Source organism: Myotis brandtii, unplaced genomic scaffold (assembly GCF_000412655.1).
Source record: "Myotis brandtii unplaced genomic scaffold, ASM41265v1 scaffold54, whole genome shotgun sequence".
NCBI classification, from domain to species: Eukaryota; Metazoa; Chordata; class Mammalia; order Chiroptera; family Vespertilionidae; genus Myotis; species Myotis brandtii.
Window position 1 is genome coordinate 2,809,709 of NW_005369989.1, and position 25,884 is coordinate 2,835,592.

Sequence of the window (25,884 nt, forward strand, 5' to 3'; positions counted from 1 at the left end):
TGGCACACCTGGGGCCCCCGCGGCCCGTGGCCGTGCTGCGTGCCTACTCAGGGCTGGCCGAGCCACCCTCATCCACGACCGGTCCCTACATCCTTAGCCCCTGGGAAGGGCCACACTCTCCCCCAGACAGGCTTCTTGGCCTGGAGTTACTGGATAGTTAAACTCTCAAGAAAAGAGGCGATTTGCAAAGGCAAGTTATCTGACTCCACCGAAGCCTCGGTTGGCCTGGATGCTTTGCAGCGGTTCTCAACCTGTGGGTCGCGACCCCGTTGGGGGTCGAACGACCCTTTCACAGGGGTCGCCTAAGACCATCGGAAAACACGTGTATAATTACATATTGTTTTTGTGATTAATCACTATGCTTTAATTATGTTCAATTTGTAACAATGAACATACATCCTATGTATGTACCCATATCAGATATTTACATTACGATTCATAACAGTAGCAAAATTACAGTTATGAAGTAGCAACGAAAATAATTTTGTGGTTGGGGGTCATCACAACATGAGGAACTGTATTAAAGGGTCGCGGTATTAGGAAGGTTGAGAACCACTGCTTTAGGGGCTGGGGATGGTCAGGTGGAGGCGGAGAATTACTGACCGAGGGCCTGCTAGGTGCTGGGTGCCTGAGTGAGAGGTTGCCTGCAGCAAGACAACCCTATCTTCCGGAGTTGATGGTTCTCTGCAATTATCTTGGTGGAAACGGAAAGGTTAAATGAAAACCGTAGTCTGCTGCCCAATAGATCTCTATCTCTAGAGGTTTCTTTGCGGGGTGGGGGGGGGTGAATACTTAAAGATGTGTTTTGGAAAGTACCGAGCCCCTGAGACCTTAAAAATTAGAATTTTTTTTTTTTTGCAGCTAGGATCCATATAGCAGAGTATCTACAACTGTGGTCTGGGTAACTTAGTATTTGGACCTTGCAGGGCCTCAATTTTTCTCATCTGTAAAATGGCATGGTTAGATTTGGATACTTTTCCCTCTCCTCCCCCCTGTGGTGACTTGGAGATGCCCTGTGTAGATTTGGGATGGAATGGAGAGGATTTGACAGTCCACACTGTCACTCTGAGGCAGAAGTTTGCTTTATCTGTAGGTTTGTCTGGAAGAAATATGCACCAGGTTCTAATTGGAGCATTCCAGACTGTTTGAAGTGGACTGAGAACTTCATATTGAACGTGGCATGGAGATGGGAGTTGTTAATGGAACGAGGAAGAAGCATTATTTTAAACAAAAATTCCTAACACAAATATGAGTTCTAGGGTTAAATTAAATCCCGGTGTTTCATTCTTGGATGTTGTCCTATATTTCAGCACCAGAATGTTCAATATGTTCAACTGTCTCTGATTATACCCCAGACTCTTAAAAACTGAGTTATAGCTAACTAATAAATATTTTAAATGCACCCTTAATTTTCCCTGTACGTGCAAAATCATTAAAATTTTTGTTTCAGATTACGAAAGAAGGAAATTTGTGGGCTCTGATTTGTTAGGTTTTGTTTACAAGTATAAGATTTATGATTACAAATTCCAGACTCAATAGTTCATGAGTCAGTTTCATTTCATCTATATACACACTTTTAAACAATTAAAAGCCTAGTGGCTTTTTATTTGGGCTTTTAAACAGCTTTACAAACCCCACAGATTTTGTATCTTTATGGAATTAAAGTTTCAAAATGGTTGCAGTAAGGAATCATTTTGAAGGTGTATTCATTTGAAATTAAATTTTTGAAGCTACTTGAAGGTTGAAAGTAACTATAGTGAAGATGAGAAACCTAATTTCACGTTATATTTTAATTTTCCATATAAGTAAATGGTTTCAGGATTTTTCTAACATAATTGGTAAACTGTCAAAACATTTTTCAAGATATCTTAATTCATGATAAGATATGAGGAAATGAGATTATTTACAGCATCTTATCAGGACACACACACACACACACACAAATCATGTTCTGTTTAGTAGATAAGTGAGCAGAGGATTTCAATATAAGAAAAAACTTCACTAAGAAATATATTTAACTTAAAAAAATTTTTAGATTAATAAATTCATTTTTCCTTAAATGCTCAGAATTAACTAATTGCTCTTTTGAGGGAAAACTTTACATGTTGGAAAACTCTTCCAATCTGAAAAATGTGACTTTTATATTTCAAATACCTAACAAGTGTTGCTTGTTGCTGACCAAATGTTGGTAGAAGTGTCATACAGATAAACTTTTTTTCCTAAAGTCACTTTAATGATGTGCTTGTTTTGTCAGGGTCAGAAATCAGTAGGCCCAGGATTTGATCTTAGGCCTCATTGCTTTTGTTACCAGAAAGCACATTTTCACTTCTAAGTCACTTCCTTTCATAACATCTTATTTTTTTTAACCAGTTATGATTTATACAAAACACTCATCACATTCTGGATTCCTCGCCTTTTTATAGAAGATGGCACCCCACGGTGATGAGTCCTCATTGTCCTCTGTGTAGTCGGCATTAATGCTACATGTTTTGCATTTCAGTTTACCAGTCCTCAGTTATCAACCCAACTTTTAAACGTTTTCTTTATTCTTTAACCCTATTTTTCCAATGAAGAATGACACTTCCTGGGTGCCCTTGTGAAAAGTGGCCGTTACTCATTCTTCCTTCTTCATAGTATTTATAGTGCCTCCGTGTGCCAGGCAAGAGGCTCAGACCAGGAGACAGCCATTGAATAAGAGACATGGCCTTTGCCCTCCTTGAGTTTAACATGTGGCAGCCTGTTGAAGGTGAAGAGAACATTCACATTTTAATCCTGAACACTTGGAAGCATTAGTGAACACTGGCAGTTTATTTTCCAGACCCCTTTGTCCAAAGTCCACTTCCTTGTTGAATGCTAGGGGGTGGGTACATGTTGAATGTTTCCTTCTCAGTCTCTCTGAACATTTTTTTCATTGACCTGTTCTTTTCTATACAGGTCTTGTTTCAGGGCCACAATTGGGCCACCTCAGTTCTTCAGTCTGTAGCCAGCCTGAGAGACCCATACGTATGTGCCCATCCAGTCTTTCTTCCAGCATAGACTTGCAGATAGAGGAGTATAGGGTACAAGCTTTGGAATCAGGTTACCCTGGGTTCCAAACCCACCTCCCATTTACTATCTGTGTAGCCTGTTGTAATGATGTTACTTCTCTGACCGTCATTGCTATCATTTGTTAAATGGGGTTTATGGTGTTCTGCTGAAGATTCAATGAAATACTGTTAACTCGAAAGTGCTTAACATAGTGCCTGAAACATACTAAATGCTCAATATATACCAGCTTCTATTCTTCCTATTATTAACGCCGGAATCTGGCCTAACATGGCCCTCAATGACCTGTTCCCCTCTGATTCTGCAGCTAACATCCCACCAAGACTCACACTTTCCCAGTCCCCTCTTGCCACCGTGCGCACACATGCTGTGAGCAGTGCAGGCACCTGTGCCTTTGCTCAGTGTGCTGTCTGGAATACCTGCTACCTGGATAATTTCCACTTGTCTTTAAGACTTAACTCAAATATCATCTTTTTTTTTTAAGGAAACCTGCTTTGAATGCCTCTGGTTGAGCTGATACCCTCTCCTGGGGCTAGGCCTCTTTTTTAAGCTCGTAACAACTGTTAACAATAGTAAGCCAAAATTATATCTTTATGTGATCACCTTGTCCATTAGGCCTTTAATTCTCTCAAAGGCAAGGGGTGTGGCTTATTCATTCCTCTATCTCCAGGTCTCCTGCAGTACCTGGCGCATCACTTACTATCCAGGAAATGCTGAACTCAGCCTCTCCTTCATCCCTCCGGACAAAGTGCAACCGGGTCAAGCATTTGAACAACCAGGCAGTCACTCTTCCTTGGGAGTTTGGTCTACAGCAGGGGTGGGCAACTCTTCTACTGCCCAGGGCCACTTGGATATTTATAACATCACTTGAGGGCCATTCAGAAGTATCTACTTAAAATTAGCCTGCTGTATTTGGTCAGACATTTAATTAATTCACCCCCAATGCCTTGGCAGGGCCAGACCCAATGATTTTCCAGGCCTTATATGGCCCGTGGGCCGGACATTCCCCACCCCTGGTCTGTTGGTTCTTTTATGCTGATGAGCTATGGAAAAGAGTGCTGAAATCGTAATTTAGTTTCTAAGTTCCTTCTTTTCATCAGGGTTTTATGTTTTGGTTTATTAGTAGTTGAGCAGAGTTGGTCTAAGGGAAGGGTGGTCCTTTAGGGCCGCTGACTGCTGAAGAGCAGTGTGGCCATTATTTAGGCCTGATGCAAACCACCAACGTGGTTTAAGATAGGGTGCTGAGGAAACAGTTCCTGGCTACAGCTTGGCATCATTTAGTCAATTTCCACGTAAAAGCAGAGCTGTATCCCCTTGTTAGCTTCATCCTTCCAGGGGTTAATCCAGCAGATTTAACTCCTGATTTTCAGTAGAAATGACATAGCAGATATTCATTAGCAGCCAGAAGGCTCACCACTCATTTTGCTCTCCCTCTTTTCCTTGTAAATATTTTGCCCCCCAGGTACTTGTTGCTTCTGACAGTCAAGATAATGATGACTGTCTTTGCTTGGCATGTCAGAAGGGTGTGAGCAGGCAAACTGGCTCAACTCAGGGTGAAGTGGGGAGAAGGGAGAATCTGCTCTAAGCCAGCCGCTTGACATTCCTTACCTAATTTAATCTTCAGAGGAAACTGGGAAGATAAGGGTGATTATTTTATAAGTTAGGAAGATGGAGTCTGCTCAGGGTCACTTGAGGTTTGCGTGCGCGCATGTGTGTGTGTGTGTGTGTGTGTGTGTGTGTGTGTGTGTGTGTGTTTTCTAAGCTTGCCCTGCTTGCATTGTGCAGGCTTTTTTTCATGATGCATCTGTGTGTATGCCTGTGTTCAGATGGAAGTTAGGGAGAGGGTAAAGGGACATTCCATTTGAGAAAGGGGAAACTTAGCAGCTAATGTCATAAGTTCAGTGCTCCTGATTTCAAGATTTGCTTTGCTTGCGTGATCTGGCTCCTTCCTGATTATCTTTGTCCAACAGAACATCAAGATGGGGGAGAGTCTCTTTGCACAGGAAACTACAGTTCCTAATCTGATAATGGCATCTTGGTGGTGGGACCCACTGCTGGAGACCCATGGTTTGACTATTTACAGCGGTTATACCTGTACCGTTTTCAAAGGTGTATAATTGAACCCCAGATTCCAGGCATAGAGGACTGGCCCCTGTGTACAGGCCTCAGACCACTGCTGGTCAGGGCAGAGAGAGCAGAATTTATCCTACGCAGTGAAGGGGGACGGTTTGACTTTTGAGGTCCAGCTAATTTGAAAACTTGTGGGTGGCTAAGGGATCTGGCCTTTTCCTCGCCTTGATCAGCATTTTAGGTGTTGGCACTCAACATGGAGCAATTGCCTCCTTGGACACAGTCAACGTGGGATGGCTTGCTTAAGCCCTTAAGGGTTTCCTAGCATCTGTGTTCTGTTTACAGGGCTGAAGCTATAGATCATTAGAATGGATTTAGCTGCAGGCAAAGTGCCTATGACTGGTGACATTGTATTTGGGAAAGGCTGCCTGCTTTCAAGACTTGTGGTTCTTTCTTCCTCTTTTTAAAAAATATGTCTGATGAGATATATCCTCTCCCCCAGCCCCCCAATATAAGCTCATCAACCATATAAGAGTAAAAGGAGCTCTATCATGGGCCTTAGCGGGTACTGCTTTTATTCTTCTCTGGTCCAGCCCCTGTCTATGGGGTGAGCAGATTCCAGACCTCTGAGTCCAAACTCTGCCCTCTTTTGAGATCATGTTTCAGGTACCTGGGAACCCCAAATTCACGGTCCAGATGGTGCTGGACCAGCATTTACAACCTACATGGACTATTGGTTTTCTCTTCCCAAGGCCTTTATAGCCACTGGTCTGTGTGCCTGAGGGGTGGTTAAGGGACAGCTGTGTATGTGTGGGATGTGTTAAAACTTGGCTGTCCATACACATCTCACAGGTCCCTCTTTATGTGGGAGGAACCAAGCAGTGGAAAGAGGAAAGCAGACTGCGGGCCAGGCCTGGGACTTAGAGTAGTTCAAGAGTTTTAAAGTAGTACTTGGTCTCCCAAGATATATTTGTTAGTCAAGGTAGAAGGATACAACCTATTTTATTGAACTGTTTGCTTTTCTTAGCTTTCAGTACTTGACCTTGGGTATGTGGACCTCCATTTGTTCTCTTGCCCTTGAGCCTTCCAGTATCAGTGGTGGATCTGGCCTCAGCAACCTTCCTGTGCAGAGGTGTTGAGGACAAAGGTAGTTTTCCTTGATTGCATCATATTTGCCCTGGGGTAGAGACATTGCTTATTATTAAAATGCTAAGAGTTGGTAATCATACTGTTGTATTTTCTTTGGGAAATTCAGTTTTTCATAGTTTGTATGTTTCTGAAGGAAACTTTAGTTTTATTTATTGGACTCCTTCAATTTGCTGTTGCAATTACACATAAAAAAAAAAAGTGCCTTCGTTGCATTTTCTTTGTGTATAGAGAACATGGTAATGCTTCTCTGGATGTTTTCTTCTACTGTTGTAAATATTTGACTAGTCCATGGCCTTCTCAATACTCTTTAAAGAAACAAGATATTAGAAGAGTGTAAAGTGAAAATCCCTCTGACACTGAAACAGGTATAGGGTTGTCAAATATATGCTTTTCTTTCTTCTTTCTTTCTTTCTTTCTTTCTTTCTTTCTTTCTTTCTTTCTTTCTTTCTTTCTTTCTTTCAATTAACTAGATAAAGAATGGCAAGTCAACTAACTTTCCTTCCTTCCTTCCTTCCTTCCTTCCTTCCTTCCTTCCTTCCTTCCTTCCTTCCTTCCTTCCTTCTCCCTTCTTCTTCTTAATTTATTTTTTAGAGAACTAGGGATTTGGCAGAACAAACATGAATGTCTTTGAAGAAAAATATGGGACAGGTGCATATTTTCAGCATATGCACAGCAGCTCTCTATCTGTTTCAGTTGTAAATCATTGTAGAGGGTTCATTGACTTTGGAGGAAACTCCGCTGCTTTGTGGAGGACTACTGGCCACTCTAAAAACTCTCCAGAACTTTTCTACACAGAAATGCAGTTGGCTTCATGCTCCCTGTGAGGGGTGTTCCTATCTTGAGGATTCTACTGAGGAGTCTTCTGGACAGGTTTCCCGATAATGTATGTAGCTACCCCTTTCTGAGGTCTTGCTACTGCCTGGATCATGCTGAGCACTTCATCTGTATTATGTAACCTTCTAAACAACTCTAGGAGGTAGATTTTATAATGCTCCTTACAAGTCCTCTAGACCAGTGGTTCTCAACCTTCCTAATGCCACGACCCTTTAATACAGTTCTTCATGTTGTGGTGACCCCCAATTTCATTGTTACAAATGGAACATAATTAAAGCATAGTGATTAATCACAAAAACAATATGTAATTATATATGTGTTTTCCGATGGTCTTAGGCGACCCCTGTGAAAGGGTCGTTTGACTCCCAAAGGGGTTGTGACCCACAGGTTGAGAACCGCTGCTCTAGACTGAGATTAGGAAACTTAATGAAGGCCACCCAATTAGCAAATGGATAATACTCTGGTTTGGGGCCCTAGACCTTAATTGTTATGTTATACTGAGACTAGGCCACCTCAGTTGACATAAATCACTTCTCCACTGTAGCATGGCTTTTGGGAGACTCTAGGGATTAAGAGAAATAATGATAATATTCAACATTTTTCTAACCCTTTAGCATGTTTTATATGTTATTCCACTTACTTTCTTTAGCTAAATAAAATGATGTTTGATTCATACTCAGAGTAGTCAAACATCATGCCTGTCTTGTGATCTCAACAGGGAAATGAAATATATATACATCAGGTGATATAGTCTGGGCTGAATCATGGAATAGTTATGGCATCAAAGAGCTTAGGTTTTCTGAGCAGAACAGCCACTTTATTTGGGAGGATTGGGGGAATGCAAGGATGCCTAAATATGTGGGGGATGTATATGGTGTGCCAAGAAGACCTTATCATGAAGTGAATGGAATTTAACTCAAGTCTGCTCCCTGGTACAGGCCCATCTCCTGGCTCTGGATGGGGCCCTGCCAATGTGGCTAAAGAGTGTCATCAAGTTAAAGAATATTTAAGAAATCTTGCAGTACCCCGAATATTACAGCTCACATATAAAAGCAATTTGATAGAGGTTATCCCAAATTGAGAGGCATTCCAAACATTTATATGATAGTACTTATAATGAGTTGTGAAGCAGAAAGAAACTTTTCCAAGTTTTTCAACAATAAATTACAAATTCTGATTAACAGCTCTAGAGGAAAGATGGAATTATTTTTCTGTTTTCTCTGTGGACAATATTGCAAAATATCCCTGGAACTGGTGGTCAAACAGTATGCAACCAAAAAAAATGTAGTAAAAGTATTTCAGAAGTGTGTCGGGCAGTTAACTAACACACATATTTGTTTTCTTTTAGGTTTTATATGTGTGTAATTTACAGCTTTTATTTTAAACTAGAGGCCCGGTGCACAACATTCGTGCACTGGGGGGCGGGGGAGGAGGGGAGTCCCTCAGTCCCTCATTCCGGCCTGCGCCCTCTCACAGTCCGGGACCCCTCGCTCCTTACCATGAGCCTGGCTTCTGGCTGAGCAGCGCTCCCCTGTGGGAGTGCACTGACCACCAGGGGGCAGCTCCTGCATTGAGCATCTGCCTCCTGGTGGTCAGTGCGCATCATAGCGACCTGTCATTGTGCCGTTCGGTTGATTTGCATATTAGGGATTTATTATATAGGATATGTAATTTGTAAGAAGCCATTCTAAATTCTAAATATTCACTTTCATACCTAAATTTCTATTCTTAATTTTTGTATTCTTTTTCTGAAAAAGTGTCCCTGAAATTTTAAAGTTTCAGCTTCCATGAGACCTGACTCTATGCCTGATGGTAGTATTTGCTTTTTGACTTAGAAAATAAATAATAATGGCTGCTTCCTTCTCCCCTTCTTGTGGACAAACAGACTTAAGTCTGCATTGTTACATCACCATCTCCCCCACCCCGCCCCCATGTAGCTAAACCCCTTCATCATTTCCCTAGTGTAGAAGCCCCATGCCAAGTTGAAAAGAAGTTGCAAATATGTAATTATCACAAAACCTTGATCTTGAATGAAAGGTAACCCAGATCTAACCCTTAGCTGGAGATTAAGACTCTCCCTAGGAGACAGCTGGTAAAGACTAAAGCATGTGATACTGGCAATCTAGGTGTCTGGGTGACCTGCTTAAGTCCTTTGGTCTCACCGGGTCTCATTTTTCTTCCGTGCACAGTGATAAGCATTGGACTAGCTGAGATTTTCACTTTTTTTTTCTGTTGAAATCTTTCATTCTGTAGGTTAGTTAATAGAGGAAACCATTGAAGTGACTTAGAAAACACAAACTTTAACTAGTCAAAATAGAAATCTGTCAAAAATTATAACAGGTCAGAACTGACAAATATCACAGACATTCCCTTGGAGTTTGTTGGCAATGACTACTGTTAATAAAAGGAAAAGAAACCATAGTTCTTTTGAAAAGTTCCTAGTTCGGGTGCCTGAGCATACATCCTTGACTAAATAGCATGTTGACAACAGCTAGCACTCCTTCCTGCTGAAGAAAAGGCTGACTTGGTTTTGGTGGTAATTCCATTTCTCTTTGGTTGATTATGGTGTTTTCATCCTTCCCTTCCTCTGGGTTGGTTAACATGTCTATGAAGGTTTTCCTAAGGTAGAGCATTGTGAAATGCTTGGCCATGTCTAGGAAAAGAAAGCTCTCAAGGAGCTTCTATGTTTTTTTGGGGGGGCGGAGGGGAGGGAAAGAAAGGAAACTTGTCTGAATATAATTAGTAACTGTTGCCTTTCAAAGATTTCTCCACCACTTTTCTTAAAATACTCCCAGAAAAGACAGAATTTGCTACACATTGGCAGTTTTCAGACTGCTTTTTTGGGCAGGGGAGTCGCTGTGAGTCCCATAATTGCATTTCTGTAGAAAGTGTTTTACACTTTACATAATGTGGTCTGCAGATGCTGCTTAGCACAGAGGAGAAGTCTTCTAACTGTTGTTGTGAATGACTATCTTGTTGCTACATATCACATTTATGTTTCATTCTCTAACACCCATAGTTTTGGGCAAAAAAGTGATAAAATTTTCCTTAAATTTATGAAAAGGGAAAAAAAACCACCCCCAAATAATATTTTGTATTCACTATTCTGGATTCCCTTAACATTGTTATAAAATAATTCCTAACAATCTAACCCCTCTCCAGACTCTTTTTTTTAAAATTGATTTCAGAGAGGAAGGAAGAGGAAGAGAGAGGTAGAAACATCAATGATGAGAGAGAATCATTGATTGGCTGCCTCCTGTATGCCCCACTCTAGGCATTGAGCCCCCAACCTGGGCATGTGCCCTGACCGGGACTCGAACCGTGACCTCCTGGTTCATAGGTGGACGCTCAACCACGGAGCCACACTGGTTGGGCGGCACTCTTACTTTTATCCTTATGATTTCTGTTATAACTAATCATATAATTTTTATTGCCTCTCTTATCACCTATTTATTTATTCTAATGAGCAACAGGCCAGCCAGTCTTTTGCTTTGTTGCTATCTCTTGTTTTCCATCACCTCCAGCTTACAAAACTTGGCTTGTTCTTCCTCACTCTTTCAGGAGCCTCATTCCTCTTTTAACTTTACCTTTCATGCCTCTCAATGTGCACTGAGGCCCAAATCTTGAGTTTGAGCATTCTGACCCCCCAAACGATGCTTTTTATATCATCCCCTGATAACGGCAACTAAAGATGTTCTGCTGCCTTGCTACTGCAAGGGTGGTCCAGGGACCAGCGGCATTAGCAGCACGGAGAGCTTATTGGAAATGCAGAACGCCGGGCCCCTCTCCAGACCTACTGTGTGGGAACTTGCATTTTAACAAGATTCCCCAGGTGACTCATTGACGTTTGAGAAGCACTGCTGTAGTAGCATGGAAGCATTTTCCACAGAGGAGTCCAGCGATCTGCACTGATTTCAGTAGATCAGACCCAGCTCATTTCTGGTACTGAGCAAGAGAAGGTTCAAGGAAGAGTAGCTCCTGGTTTTATGAGGGTGTTCTGACTCTTCCTCAGCCCCAAGGCCCCGTTTAACTGGTCGTAACTAATGCACTAAGGTATCAGAAGAGAGAATGCATTGACGGCAGGTCAATTAATACGTTAGTTTTAACCAGTCTCTTTCCCCAAAGCATCCTTCATGTTCTTTCCTCCACTGAATGTCCCCTGACCACCAACGGTGGGTGCCAGGGAACCGTTCCTCTGCTGAATTCACAGCACTCATCATGTTTACTCAGCAGGCATCTAACAGTTGGCCTTGACAGTTGTAGGCCTTACTTAAGAGCTGTTCTACCTTAGCATTACTTAAAATCCATAGCACTCTACTGTGTTCAAAGTATGTACCCAATAAATGAATGAATTGATGTCAAGTTTTTCCAGAAACTAGTGCTACTCACCAATATTAAAAAAAAAAATCTTCTTTTGTCTTCAGAAACTTATCTGGCTGTTGCTCAGTGAGGACTCACTAAATTTTTCCTCTCCAAATTTATTTTAGACGGTTCTGAGAATACCGCTCTTGGCTGTTTCATTGACTGGCTTCTGTATTTTACTCACCGAAAGGCAATTTCTTTGCCCCTCGATTATTTTTTTCTTCAAGTATTATGGGTCCCTATCAGTCACAACAACTGGTTCTCATGGCCACTTTCTGAGTTTTCCAAATAATTTTCTTTTCTGACCTATTGTGTTTCTTTTGACATCTTAACTATACGTAGAAAACAAGAAAAAAAGAACAGTGAAGGACTTTCCATTGCAACCTCTATCTCATGTCGTTTCCTGTTGCATCAAATGTCAACTTATTTATCAGAATAATTTTAAAATCTTAATACCTAGAATCTCTTAATCAGACATTTATTTACAAGAGGATGCTAGTTACATGAAATGCATAACCATTCGGTTTCATTTTTGCTCTTACATTATGTTACCACAATGCAAGGCTAACTCTTCTTCTCTGTCATCTGTAAGAATCTCCTCATTGGTTTCTGCCCATGGCCACCCCATGTCCCTTATCTCTTTCACACCTATACATTGTTGTCAGTTAAATCTCCCCCCACCTCCACACACATCATTTTGAATAGGTGGCTTCTGTTAGAAAATCTCCCTTGGATCCTCTCCTTGGAATCCAGGTGATTACATGGCCCTGGCTTCCTCTTTGAGGGCAGAGGCTGTCTCAGTGACCCTGGCTCCTAAGATACACAGATGGGACACAGTGCTGTTTGATGGCCCCATGCATGGAGTTGACCAGCCTTCTTTTTCACTTCCTTTGCGCATGCTCCAGGCCGTGGCTCCACTCCAATCAGGCTTTCTCACATATTCTTTTGCTTTCCAATTTTCTAACTTGTGACTTTCTGCTTCTCCCAATTTTTCCCATTTTCTACCTAGACTTTATAATACCTCCTCCTTCTGAAATAATGCATGACTACATGCCACTTCTTCTATTTCATCTGTTTGTTATTATTCCAATCAGAATTCCCTTTTTAATCTTCACAGTCTCTCTAACAGGCCTTGCTCTCACTCAGATGGCCTTGGCCATTGGGCTACCTGTGGCTGTTTGTGTGCGTGTGTTTCAACTCTCTTACTAGGATGAAAACTCTTTGAAGGAGAACTGTCTCATTCTTCTCTAGCACCCAGCACACATTTCACTAAAATAATGTTGCTATCTGGAATTCATTACTTTTAAAGGCCAGGGAAATACTGCTTATAAATCCAAGACGGGGTGGCAGGACACACACACACACACACACACACACACACACACACACACACACACACGTTTTTCCCCCTAGACTGCTTATCTTTTCACCACCAAGTGTGTCTGTCATCCATGGCTGTGTTATTTATAGCCACCTACAGTGTTGCTTGAGAGAACGTGGGCTTATGGGAAATTTCAGATGATCTGATGTGTGTGAGTTGCTCTTTACAGTGGAGGTTTCCTCTGTCTTCAGTCTTCGGTGTCTGTGAGTTTGGGGGAGCAGTAGTCTGTGGGTGTTAAGGGTTGTTGTTTTTCCATCCATTGCAGGCTGCCTTTGATTCATTTATCTTCTTGTGTGTGAATTTTTTTATAGAGGACCAACATGTTATGACTGGAGAGGCCAGAAAAAGTCATAAAGGAAACCATCCCATCTGACTCAGGACAATTTTTGCCACTCCCGCCTTTCACTTGTATGAATCATAGATTATCTCCTGTCATTGGGGTGGTTGGAGAAGGGCCGTTGAATGAGAGGGTCTTGTTTGGTGCATGGTGAGTGTCTGAAGACACTAATACTCTTCTGCCGGCTTGAGGGCGAACATCCCATATTGCAAAGGTGACTTCTGGTTGTACTTTTTGGAAAGCCCCGTCAAGGGCGCATGTTAAGGAGACTTAAATATGGAGGCTTTCTTCGATGGGTGCTTCATAGGAATGAGTCTTAAACGTCCAAGGATGTTCTTGAAAGTCTTCAGCTTCCTCTCCCACCATCATCTCCATCAGCTCCCCGTGAAGGCCCCCTCCCCCATGAATGCGAGTCTAGAAACCAGAGGTAGTACACTTCCTGTGCCTGCCCAGCTTCCAGACCAGCCTCCCTTCCAGCTGGCTCATCATCACCCATAGAGCCCTTCCTCTCTGGGAATTCTGGAGCCACCAATGACTTTATAACATTAAACATGGACTAGCAATGGGAGAGAAAGGAGGTGAAATAAGAATTTTATGTCTTCATTTCCTGGGGCACTTACTGGAAATGGTTGAGACAGAGTCCTTTAAATTTGATGTACCATTGGTAAGCTTTCAAACTGCCGAAAGCAATTACCTTCCAAGATTTTGACGATGATGTTGGTGAGGATGTTTGTGGTAATTACATAATCACTTATATTTATTCAGCACTGTGCAAAGTATTTTGTCCAGCTCAGAGTGTTTCCTGTTACCAGTTTGTTAGTGAAATGCTTATGTTGCCTTCAGGGCACAGGGATGGGGGGAATCTAGTTTCTTAACGGTTCAGTGTTTAGTTCTTGAATAACTATTGGAGATCAAATGCATCCTACTCCAAGCCTAATGGCTTTGCTACTCCTCGAGGTGTAACTTCTTTGCTATAGAAGCAATTGACTAAATGTTAGATGTCTGCATTACTTGTGTTCTGCTGGTCAAAACAGTTTTGCTCTTCTTGTTACATCTTTAAATTATGGGAAAGGAAGCCCCAAACAATACTTGACCTCTGATACAATGTACTATTTTGATTATGATCAGTACTTTAATAAAAGTTTTATTAAAGAGACTTCTGAGTGAGCTGTTGAAAATCTTGGGAAAGTCTGCTGGATCCGGCATCGCCTCTCTTAAATCACCTTCCCATGTTACACAAGACGGTCACGGAGGCAGACTTGGCCCCTGTTCTCTAAATTGAAGTGCCTTCAATTTATAAGAAAAGGAAGGGGCGAGAGTGGGTAGTTAATGACTGTGCTGGTGGCCAGCAGACGCTTGTGTGCACTTTGCCAGTGGTGACCAGGGCTCATTAGAGAGTCTGCATTTTAATGAACATTTCTGTCCGCAGTCCTCTTGGGTGCATATCTCTTGAGAACAAAGTGTTTTGGTTTTTGTTGTTGTTAAAATAGCTGTCAAATAAGTATTCAAAGCGCAGCAAACATTATAAAAATAGTCATTTGCCTACATGTCCAGGCAAATGAAAACTAGTGCCAGGAACACAGAAAAGAGAAATGATTTGAATAACTTTACTATCATTGCGGCTTCTGGGGGAAATAGCACCTGTGTGCGCAAAGTCTAGCCTGGCAACCTTGACCGTGCCTGGTGATAATAATTTTTAAACAATCTCTCAGGTTAATAGGATGCTTTATTGTCCATAAAACAGTTTCACTCACATGCCATATTTAATTCTGGAAGCAATCCTTTAGGATGGGTATAATGATCCTGCCTTACAGATCATATGGAAATGGAGACCCAGAATGATGATAACTGTCTGAGGCATTGCAATGGATCACAAATTTGTCTTTCCATCATTTTACCATTTTTAGTCCTTGTGTTCTGCTTGCTGCTTGCTTTCTGACTAAACCTAAGTTTAAAAACTAGAGTCCCATCGTATTTTTGTATTTCCGTAGCTAAATTGCAGAAGAAGGGGATGGAAGGATTGATATCAGAAGCCTTGTTCTGTGCCTCGAAAATTAGAAGCCACATATAGGACTGGAGAATTTCCTCTTTCAATATGCATGTCTTTGAGAGTTTTGTCCACCAGTCTTACTGGAGTTCAAGCTGTGTAATGAGTCATTTTTTACCCCTATTTCATGTGGGGATAATTTCTCTTTTAAGCACCATGTGGTCTGTCTCCTTGAGGGCATGGTCAGTAGACAGATGTTGCCATTTATAAAACTTTGTGGTAGTTGCTACAGTCCTGTAGCTTTGCTCTTTCCCAGAGCTTCAAGAGCTTAACATAATCAGTGGAGGGCATCTGTACATAGGAAGGGCGCTTCTTCACCATGTCAGCATAGAGGTCAAGTATTGTCCGGGGCTTCCTTTCACAGAATTTCTTGAAGATGAATATCTCAATAAAGATACAGAGAAGAACAACATTGTTTTGAGTGGCATAACCCGAATAACACAGACATCTCATATTTAGTCAAGTTGCTTTCATAAAGAAGTTATACCTTGAGTAGCAAAGCCTGCTTCTTGTATGACTATAATATTTTCAAAGGATATGGTAAATAAAGAATGATCTCAATGAGCAGAAACTGTATTTGGTTTGCCAGACAGAACGCTAATTTGTATTCTTGCTTTCCTGCAACTTGCTCTGCATAAACGTTATTTCCCCCACCACATAAAAAGAGAAGTTGAGTCATGATGTTGTTTTACTTAATTTTGGTTAAGGAAGCCCATCAACTCAGCTCCCACACTAATATGGACTTCTTTCTCTTCCTTTCCACTAGTATTCATCAGGATGATTTCCCCCAGGGACTTGGAACTGACAATCATTCTGATTTTTCCTTCTCAGTGAAAATTTCCTAGAAAAGATGAGCTTCACTAAATAATGACTGGGCTCATGAATTTATAATTGGAGAGTTTTTCTTGAAAACTATCATAGGTTTAGGTTTTACATTTTCGTAAACTTCAAAAAAAAGGATTTCCAAGTAAACCTTCTGGAATAATACCTTTTATGTATAATCCTTTAAAAATTGTAATTTTTACATACTGAATTCTCTTAAGGCAAATGTCATTGTACCAAGAATAATACTCAACATCTGCACATTTCAGGAATGGTTCCCCAGATCTGGTATATAGATGGTACTCAATCTATATTTGTTTAATGGACTAACAAAGAAAAATATCACAGAGATTAGGAAAAGAAATTAAAGTATAGGAATATATTGACTTAGAAGTTATCTGTTGTGTGTTATATCTATTTAGCTTTGAGATTTTTCTGAAGGACAATCTTATCCACAACTATTAACTGATCTAAGGAACTGTTTATTTACCTTTTAAACTTGTTTGCTAGATTATCTAAAGGAAAATGCATTTTCTCACGTTTGCTTGAATTCACTATTCATTTTGCCTCATGGGGTCAAAACACTTTAGAATTCAGCTTTCTCAGGAAACCTGTTCCTCAGATCTTTCAAAATGAGCTTCCTTTAAGCTTATTGTCTCCTTGGTGATTGGGAAAGAATTTCCATCCTTTAATAAGATAGGAACTTGTAAAATCCGTACTTAAAAATTAATCAAAAGATCCTCTTCCAGGAAGAATTGTACAATAACAACCAAATCCCTTAGGGCTGGTTATGTTTACGATCCCTGCCTCATCCTAAAATATTAGAGTTTGAGTCACATAAGAAAACTATTTGGGTTGGGCTTGACTCTACCTGTGCCCACGCATAATAAGATTCTGTGATAATGTTGTTTGTGATCTTCCTTAGCAGCTGGGCACATGGAGACACATTGCTCATAGGCCTGGTCGCCCCTAACCCAGTGCTGTCACAGCCCCTATCTCTAAACCCTAAGTTTATTTCTGTTAAGTTTTTACTCCATATAAAATAAATCCTTTACCGAAATGTTGTTTTTCCAACTCTAGGGGACATTACAATCATTTAGAGAGCTTGTAAAACAATTCTAAGGCCTGAGCCTAACCCCTAGAAGTTCTGATTTATTTCCCCTGGGTAGGTCCCTGGCACCAATCCCCAGATAATTCAGATGTGGAACCCAGGTTGAGAAACACTGATGCAGCCTATTCCAGATAGGTTACAAATGGGGAATTTGACCAGAGAGGTCAAGGTACTTACTTGATATTCCCCAGCAAAGAAGTACCATTTATTGGGTTCAAAACCTTCCATCTTCTGACTGTATTACTAAATGCAGTATAACAGAAATGAGGCAGTTTTTGGAGTAGAGTTATGGGAGAATGAAAATCCCTTTACTTACGGAAACTCGCCTGCAGAGTGGGGTAAAATAGATGCCCATCTAAAAGGCTACCTCACAATGAGGGGGAATAAAAATCAAGGCCAGAGTAGGCAAAGACTGGGGGGTTGCATTGGCAGTGAGTAGTAAGGACTTTCTGAAGGAGAAAGCAGTTGAGCCGGGTCTGAAAGGCTGCTACAACTCAATGGCAGGATTGTCTACCTGTTAGCCCCAGAGTTGTACTCCCCTACCTTCTTCAAGGAAACAGAGGGGAAGCTGGGAAGCTGCCTGCTGGCATTGTGTCCACTGACCACACAGAGGAAGTGTTCCAGCTTCCCCGAGCCACATCCAGTGTGGACAATAGCATGCTAACTGCCTCGGGCCTCTTTTCCTGGACAGTGCCAGACACCAGGTGTCCTAGGAGAAGCCATTCTCTGAGTCCCTTCTCTAAGGGGTTACTGAACCCTTTTGGGGGCCTGGGCAGACCACCTTGGGGATCATGCCTTGGCCATGCACTGATAGATCTTGCGGGGAGGTGGAAATGCTGGGGGTGGGAAAGGCAGTGAACTGAGCAAAGGGTTTTTGATTACCTTTCTGTGGTTCAGCAGAAAGGTGATGAGGTATGGAGGCCATAAATGCCAGCCCATGTAGTTTAGGCTTAAGTCTCTGTAGTTTAGGCTTGAGTCACTGACAGATTGTAAGTAGAAGAATGACATAAGTAAACCATTGCAAGGCCAGGAGTTTGTCATGATGTGAAGGTAACACATCTCTTTCTTCCTTTCCCATAATGCCTTGCAATAGCAGAGGCAGTGGAGCGCATCAGGACCTCCCTGTGCACCCTGTGAGCACATGGGGGGGGGGGGGGGGGGGGATTCCTTGACAGCGCTTCACAATTTTTAAAAATAATCGTTCCTTCTTTGCACCTGAAAAGATGTGTGGGGAAGCTCTTAAGAGTCCCAGAACTTTCCTTAGGTACTATCTAGACCTCACTCCATGCAAAGTAGCCTGCTGAATCCTCTGGGGTAAAGTGTGAAAAAACAAAACAAAACAAAGCAGGACACAAATACATTAATTCCAGAGAGTGCCTTATTTTGCCTGGGCCTCATTCATGTTCCTGATAAGCTCACACTTCAGTTATCTCATATGATTCATGTACTTTTGGAACTCTGAAGAATTTAGACTTTCACTTGGGGAGAACCTTGGTGGAATACTTCTCTAACACCGTGGTCGGCAAACTGCGGCTCGCGAGCCACATGCGGCTCTTTGGCCCCTTGAGAGTGGCTCTTCCTAAGCCTTAGGAGTACCCTAATTAAGTTAATAACAATGTACCTACCTGTATAGTTTAAGTTTAAAAAATTTGGCTCTCAAAAGAAATTTCAATCGTTGTACTGTTGATACTTGGCTCTGTTGACTAATGAGTTTGCCGACCACTGCTCTAACATATAAAGCCATTTTAACAGGCTTGAGACTGGGAGGTTGGGTTGATTATATAACATATATAAACCACTGCAAGGAATTAATCAGGGTCTAGAACAGCGGTTCTCAACCTGTGGGTCGCGACCCCTTTGGGGGTTGAACGACCCTTTCACAGGGGTCGCCTTAGACCATCGGAAAACACATATAATTACATATTGTTATTGTGATTAATCACTATGCTTCAATTTGTAACAATGAAATTGGGGGTCACCACAACATGAGGAACTGTATTAAAGGGTCGCGGCATTAGGAAGGTTGAGAACCAATGGAAGGTGGCCAATAGCCCAGAAACTTGGTATTTTAGAGCCCTTTTAACTTCATAATCTCTATGATGATGTCAGGGCAAATTATATAGTGATTTTAGAGAGCAGCACTATCCAGTAAGACTTTCTACCTTGGTGACAATATCTTATATCTGTGCTGAGGTAACCATTAGCCACCCGTGGCTTGCAATGTGGCAGGTGCAGCTAAGGAACTTCATTTTAAATATTATTTTATTTCAATGAACTTAAATGTCAACTGGCGCTTGTAGCAACCATTGGCTACCATAATAGCAGAACAGTTGTAGCGTATCCTTTAAATTCCCATTTTCCTCAAATCCAATACTGAAGTCTATTGAAGTCATTTCTTAGCACCTATAATCATAATGGGAGAGATTAAATTATTTGTACTTTTCCATTCCTGTACTTTGGAATTACACAGACCGTTTCTATCCTGGGTACATAATATTTTAATGCTTATGGAAATACCCTTAGTAATACACTCTAATGATAATACTTCATTGTGGGAGGATCCAGCCGGGTCTCTTTCATCACCTGTGTTTTTAGTGTTAATCTTAAAAAGGCTGTAAAAACTTGTGTCCTGCAGGAGAAAAATATGCTTAAAGTGTATGCCCATGGTGTGCTAGGGATTATAAAGCATTCAAACTCCTGGACAAACTGGCTAAAGAGAAGTCTAAGAGGCAGATAAACGTCTCTAAGGAGAATGGATGCCCTTGGATATAGCTTCTATCACAGAAGTCCGGGGGAAGTGGCTACCCGGAGGCTACTGGGATTTTCCCTGGTGAATACATTCTTCCTGCTTTGGTCACCTCTCTGCTATGTTTTAGAAACTCACCCTTATTTGGCTGGCTGTGATTTAAACCCTCCGAAAAACCTTGACAAAAAAGGCTGGTATTTCTTCCGAGATGTTAATTTCCTTGCTGTAGGCTCATGTGGGCTTTGACTGGAAACTTAATCTGTGTACTTCAGCTCTGAGTTACGTTTCAGCCGTGGAAATGGGGCTTACTAGGAATTACTTAATACCTTCGGAGTCTGAGGAGCCTGACTTTTTTTACACAGTCTTTTATCTTAGGCACAGGGATTTGCATTTTGAGAGGTTGTGCCAGCTGACTTGAGCCCTCACAGGTTTCAGCTTGTTGCGCACCCAGTTCGGTCCATTTTTCTTACTTCTGGAAACTTCTGCTGCTGCCACTCATGGCTTATAGGTTTACTGTGGAATCTAGCCCTTGTCCTTAATTGTCTTCTGCCCCTATCTCAGCAGGAATAGTACAGACAGCGAGTCATTTAATACAAAACACATTCCTTAAGAAATCAGGATGGAAATTTAAGTACAGATGGCCTCCAAGCCAGTAGGCCCGTCTCCTTCCAGTGGGACATCCGTCCTAGCTCTGCCTGTTTCTCCTTCCACGTCCTGCAGCCTTTGCGTTCGGGTCTCCCTGGGAGCTAGGAACCCAGGTCTTCTTGGATTTCCTTCCATCAGTGTTGTCCAGTAGAACTCTCTGTGGTAATGAATATGTTCTATGTCTACGTAGCCTGGTCACATGAGGCTACCAAGCACTTGAAAATGGCTACTGCAACTTGAAAATGAGAATGTGCTTTTATTGAACTAAAGTTGAATTTAAAAGCCTCTGGCCACCGAATTACACAGTGCAGCTCTGGATTGTCCGCCTGACTTCAGAACTGTGTGTTTTGAGAGAAGCTACTTCTCTTGGCTGTTCCATGATTCTGCACCTTCATGAACTAGCTCTTCCCAGAACAGAAACTTTTGACTTCTGAGCTGACTTCTTTATACAGCAAATTTTGACTAATGAACCTTGAGCTTTTTTAAAAAAACAACAACAACAACCCTCCATGCCTGGGTTCAACATTTTCCCCCGCTATTGTCCTAGTCCTTCTGTGAGCGCATCTTTATTCCTTGTCCAGCAACTGCAAATAAATACTATTTTTTTTTAAACAAGTGAGAGGAATTTCCCAGAAGGGTAAAAGCTTTCTCCAGGAATTAAGAACAGGATATGAAACTTGGCTTTAGAGGACTTGGGGAAATGGAAAGCTGGGAACAAGTGTTTATTGAGTACCGGCTCCCCTGTTCTAGGCATTGTTCAGGATGCTGGAGCACAGCAGAGAACTAAAGAAAATCCATGTGTACAAGTTAGCAAACAGAATTCTACTCATAGGCCAGGGATGGTGAATGCAAGCTGAGAGGCAGGGAGCGGTGGTGAGTGTTTGTAATTTCAGAAGGGTTGTCACATCCCTATGTGAAGAAGGCAGATATCTGGGATAAGAACATTTGAGTTGGAGGGAACAAGTTTAAGTGCCCTAAAACCAGAGTGTGCTTCTCATCTTTCCCGTTACCTTCAGTTCTCCGTGGTCTGTCATCTTTGCTTCTCTCTTTTTACGTTAGATCCCATAGAAATGGAGCCAATTGCAGTCCTTTGGTGTTGGTAAAGAGATGATACTGAGTTATATCTTGGCTCTCACTTTGTAAGTTTAACAAATAAGATTGCATGGAGGGCAATTTGAAGGTACAAACATTAGTTGCATACCAGAGATTGCTGTCTTAAGAACTAGAAAGTATTTTAATTTGATTTTCTAGTCAAAGGTAATCCAAAGCATTTCACAGTTTAAGTTACTTATTGCACCCTATCCCTAGTAGGAAGTGTAATTTCAGTATGAAAATGTGGTCATTCCTCCTCGATGCTAGGAGCCCACCACTTTCCAATACTATGTGAGAAGAATGTACTTCAAGACCTGGAGTGTACTTCTCATTTTCCATATTAAAATGGCTCCTGGGATCTATCTTGACTCTACTGCAGTCTGTTGACAATGTCATCATGTTATTCTCTCTTCTCCCCAACTTGAGTTGCATTGTTACGGCTTAGAGAGAAGTTGGGTTTTCACTCATTGGAGGATTGCATCAGACAAATGGCAGCTACATACCTTTATCCTAGTTATTGCAAATAACTTGAAGGTCATGACAGCAGTGAATAATGCCCAGGAAAGGCAAAGACCAGTCTCACATTTTCTCATCCGACTGCACTGTGAGAAAACAAGTGAAGTTGCCCAGTTTAAGGGCAGATTCTCAGATTTCGTTTCAAATTTCCTGCCCTTTGTTGTCTTTGCTTGAAGCCTTGACAATGCTTGAAAATTGTTTCTTTTTAATTTCACTTCCTCTGCTTGAAAAACATGAAGTATGTATGTGTGTGTGTGGTGGTGGTGGTGGTGGTAGTGGTGGTGGGGAGGTTTCGGTGTGTTTGGTATTATTTTAGAAACCAAAGTGAATCTGAATATGCCTTTTAGTCCTTGTATACTAAGTAGTCAAGGGTAGTTTGACTACTACCAGTCAATTAAAAGCCTACCCAAATTCTTTTAGAAGTGGATCACTGTTTTTAATGTATCATTAGAAGCACACTAGAAGTCGGTTTCTACTAGTATATTCATTTCCTTAAGTTGATTATGTTTCTTTTACTTCATTTGCATTTTGGGGGAAATCAGCCTTGAATAGATGACAAAGGAGAAGGAGCTTGATTTTGAATTTTGGCTTTTAATTCAACCAACATGTATTGGGCCCCTATGATGTGGCAGACTCTGGATGAAGGCTGTCATCATGGAACAAGACAGGTGACAGTCCCTGCCCTCAGGGAGCTTACAGCCTGTGCTGTCTGCCGACCCAGCAGGTTCCTTAAACACTTTCCTCTGCTGTGACATGAGAACAGTAATGCTAACCTTCCACAGCCATTTGTCAGACAGAATCAAGGTTTCGATCAAGCAATAGGATTTTTTGTTTTACACAATCAAACCTTTTGTTATTATTCCTTATCATCCAAGCTGAGCCCAGAGAATGGATTCAGAATAAACAGAGACTAGAAACGTTAGAAACATGCTCAGGGTTGTTGTTTTAAACTGTGACAGTAAATGTCTTTGCTGCAAATCAGAATTTCCCCCACATCCCCCATAAAATGAGAGGAAATGCCTACGGGGCTGAATGAAAAGTGACCCTTCCATACATTTCCTCCTTCCAACCTCGTGATGCCCAAATGACACTGTGGAGTTTTGTTCTCACAGGACTGAGCAGCGGCCGGGTTCAAGTTTACATCTGTGTATGAGTGTTAAGCGAGGGGAGCTGGGGAGAGCATGGTACTTAAACAGCACGCTAAGAAGTTCCAAAGGTGGGTTTCTCAACTAGCAGAGAAAACAACCCAAAATATAAACGCCCTGCCTGACAGTCCTGAAGCCATTTTCCTTCTAAGCTGAAACAGCATCTCTTTCTCTTTCACCAGGGCTACCCGCTGTCAGCTGGGCCATATTTGAATTACTCAGCTTTCTTCACTTTTGGGACTTGAACTGTGAATGTTTTCCAAAATGAAAGGGACCTTGAAGGTCATGATTCCAACCCACCTATCTGGTCAGAGGACAGGCTGAGAGTGGTTGAGTTAGTGTCTAGTGGTGTGTGACCACCGCTCACAGTTGGTCCATCGCCTTCTCTGCTGCGACCTGCTTCCAGGCCCAGCGCGGTGGAGTCCCCTCCAGTAGAAATTGCATAGCAATGTCACATAATTAATTTTACACGAGTAAATGGCCTCAAGGAGAAGAGATTAAGAAATACTGCTTTCCATATACCTGAATGGCACAGAGCACTTCTTAACTGGATGCTTACACATCTAGCCAAACTGTTGCTCATTTTCTGCTCTGATTCTCTCACCAGCTGTGAGTCAAAGCGTACTGGTTTTATTTCCTTGAGAAAGGAAGCCAAATCTAACTTCATCTCAACACTTGAGAATTTCATAATCTTAAGGCGCCTCATTGCCTCCCCACCTCTGCATGTCAAACTCACTAATCTTATTAGGGTGTTGCCAAATAACATATGAAAGTGTCTCCAAGCCAAAGCAGATCAGCTCTCGCCTGTTGAGTATTGTGTAGAGTCAGCAGAGAATTTGAAAATTGAACTTCATCCTAAACTGGTTATGAATAATATTTTAAGACGGGATTATTTGGTTCTGGAAGGATTATTTAAAGATCCTAAACACTCTTGGGAGCTTTATTGTAAATCAGTGATTGATTCCAGTATATTTCTGAAAGCTTTGGAGCACAGTGGTAACAAAAATTATATTTCAACTTGTCATCCTCACTCAAATTTCCTGAGACATTTTTTAAAAAGTCATCAAACTGCTGCATTCTATGGATGAGTAGGAATAAATTGACCAAACTCTTAATTATCTTGGCCTGCCTTGCCTGTAAATTTCTTTCTTGGGATAGAGCATTGCATGCGGTGGGTGTTTCATTTCTAACCAGAGTGCTGGCTTGGCACTTTTTATTGTCTAGACAATTTTCACAGGTACTTCAAGCACGTTTTCTCTTCATCCTGAACCTAGATCAAGAAATGGAGGTTCCAAAAGGTTAAGTGGCTTGCCCTTGGCCCCACAGTTAATATTGGCAGAACCCAGATACACTCTCAGGTCTATGACCTTAAAACTCTTGGACTTCACCAAGCTGCCCTTATTCTATATGTCTCCTAACATAAGTGAAGTAATTACAGAGAATCAAAGCTCTTTTCTGAGAAACTTACTGCTCCTCCTGCACCTACATACTCCCCTCAACCTCTGCAGGCCACATGCAGTGTCTTTGTCTTCCATGGAATTCCAGCAAAGCTCTGCTCTCAAGCCTTTATAATGGGAACATCCATTTTATTGCTGCATGAGGAAGGACGAAGGGTTCCATGTGACCTGTGGCTTTGTCTCTCAGCTGTCTGTCATTGATCTTGGTTAAGTTATTTCACCTCTGTGACCCTCAATTTCCCCACTATGAAATGGTGATGACAAAATTACATGGTTGTTTTGATGAGCAAATGAAATAATCACCACAACACTTAGTACGGGGCTAGGCATTTGGCTTGCATTCAATAGGTGGTGATAATAGAAATAATAACCAGTATTTTATCCCATACAGAACTCATTAAAAAATTGTTCTTTTCCTTGAACCGTATTGTGAAGTAATCCACATTAGAGAATCAAATACATATAAGAAATGTCCATAATAGAGAGTTAAATCATGAATTTTTACATTTCAATGAAACCTCTACTACTGGGAGAGAGAATTGAATGGACATGTTAAATAATCATTAATGGTAAAATTTCAGATGGTCACAGGGGCCAGGCAGGGAGCGGGTAGGAGATCCGAAGGAGTGGCAGGGGTGAGGCAAACTTGAAGATGCTTGTACCACCTTAAGGAGCCACCACCCCTCACCACCAGCTAGCTGACTGTTGTCATGGGATGGTGTACACTCACTGTTGCTCCATCTTTTTTACTTTCTTAAGTGGAGCTGGAAATCTGGCTTTTCATGGGAAGTATCCTAATTTTAAAGCTTGGTTCACATTCTAAAATGAAGAGAGTTTAGGCCAACAGAACACATCCTTGGACTCTCCCTGGCTCACTCCATCCTCCCCTTCCCACCCACCCCCTACCCACCTGACTGTTGTCATGGGATGGTGGTGTACGCTCACTGTTGCTCCATCTTTTTTACTTTCTTTTTTTTTTTAAATATATTTTATTGATTTTTTACAGAGAGGAAGGGAGAGAGATAGAGAGTTAGAAACATCAATGAGAGAGAAACATCGATCAGCTGCCTCCTGCACACCCCCTACTGGGGATGTGCCCCCAACCCAGGTACATGCCCTTGACGG

General features: G+C 41.7%; 1 protein-coding gene across 1 annotated transcript in view; it reads left to right on the plus strand.

Moving 5' to 3' along the window:
* Window positions 1–6,162: 6,162 nt before the first annotated feature.
* TGFBR2 (transforming growth factor, beta receptor II (70/80kDa)) overlaps window positions 6,163–25,884 on the plus strand; it is a gene marked incomplete at its 5' end in the record, with an annotated part of 72,856 nt that continues 53,134 nt past the window's right edge. The window contains one exon of the mRNA XM_014549225.1: window positions 6,163–6,262. Within this exon, the coding sequence (XP_014404711.1) occupies window positions 6,163–6,262 (100 nt within the window). The remainder of the gene's footprint in view (window positions 6,263–25,884) is intronic.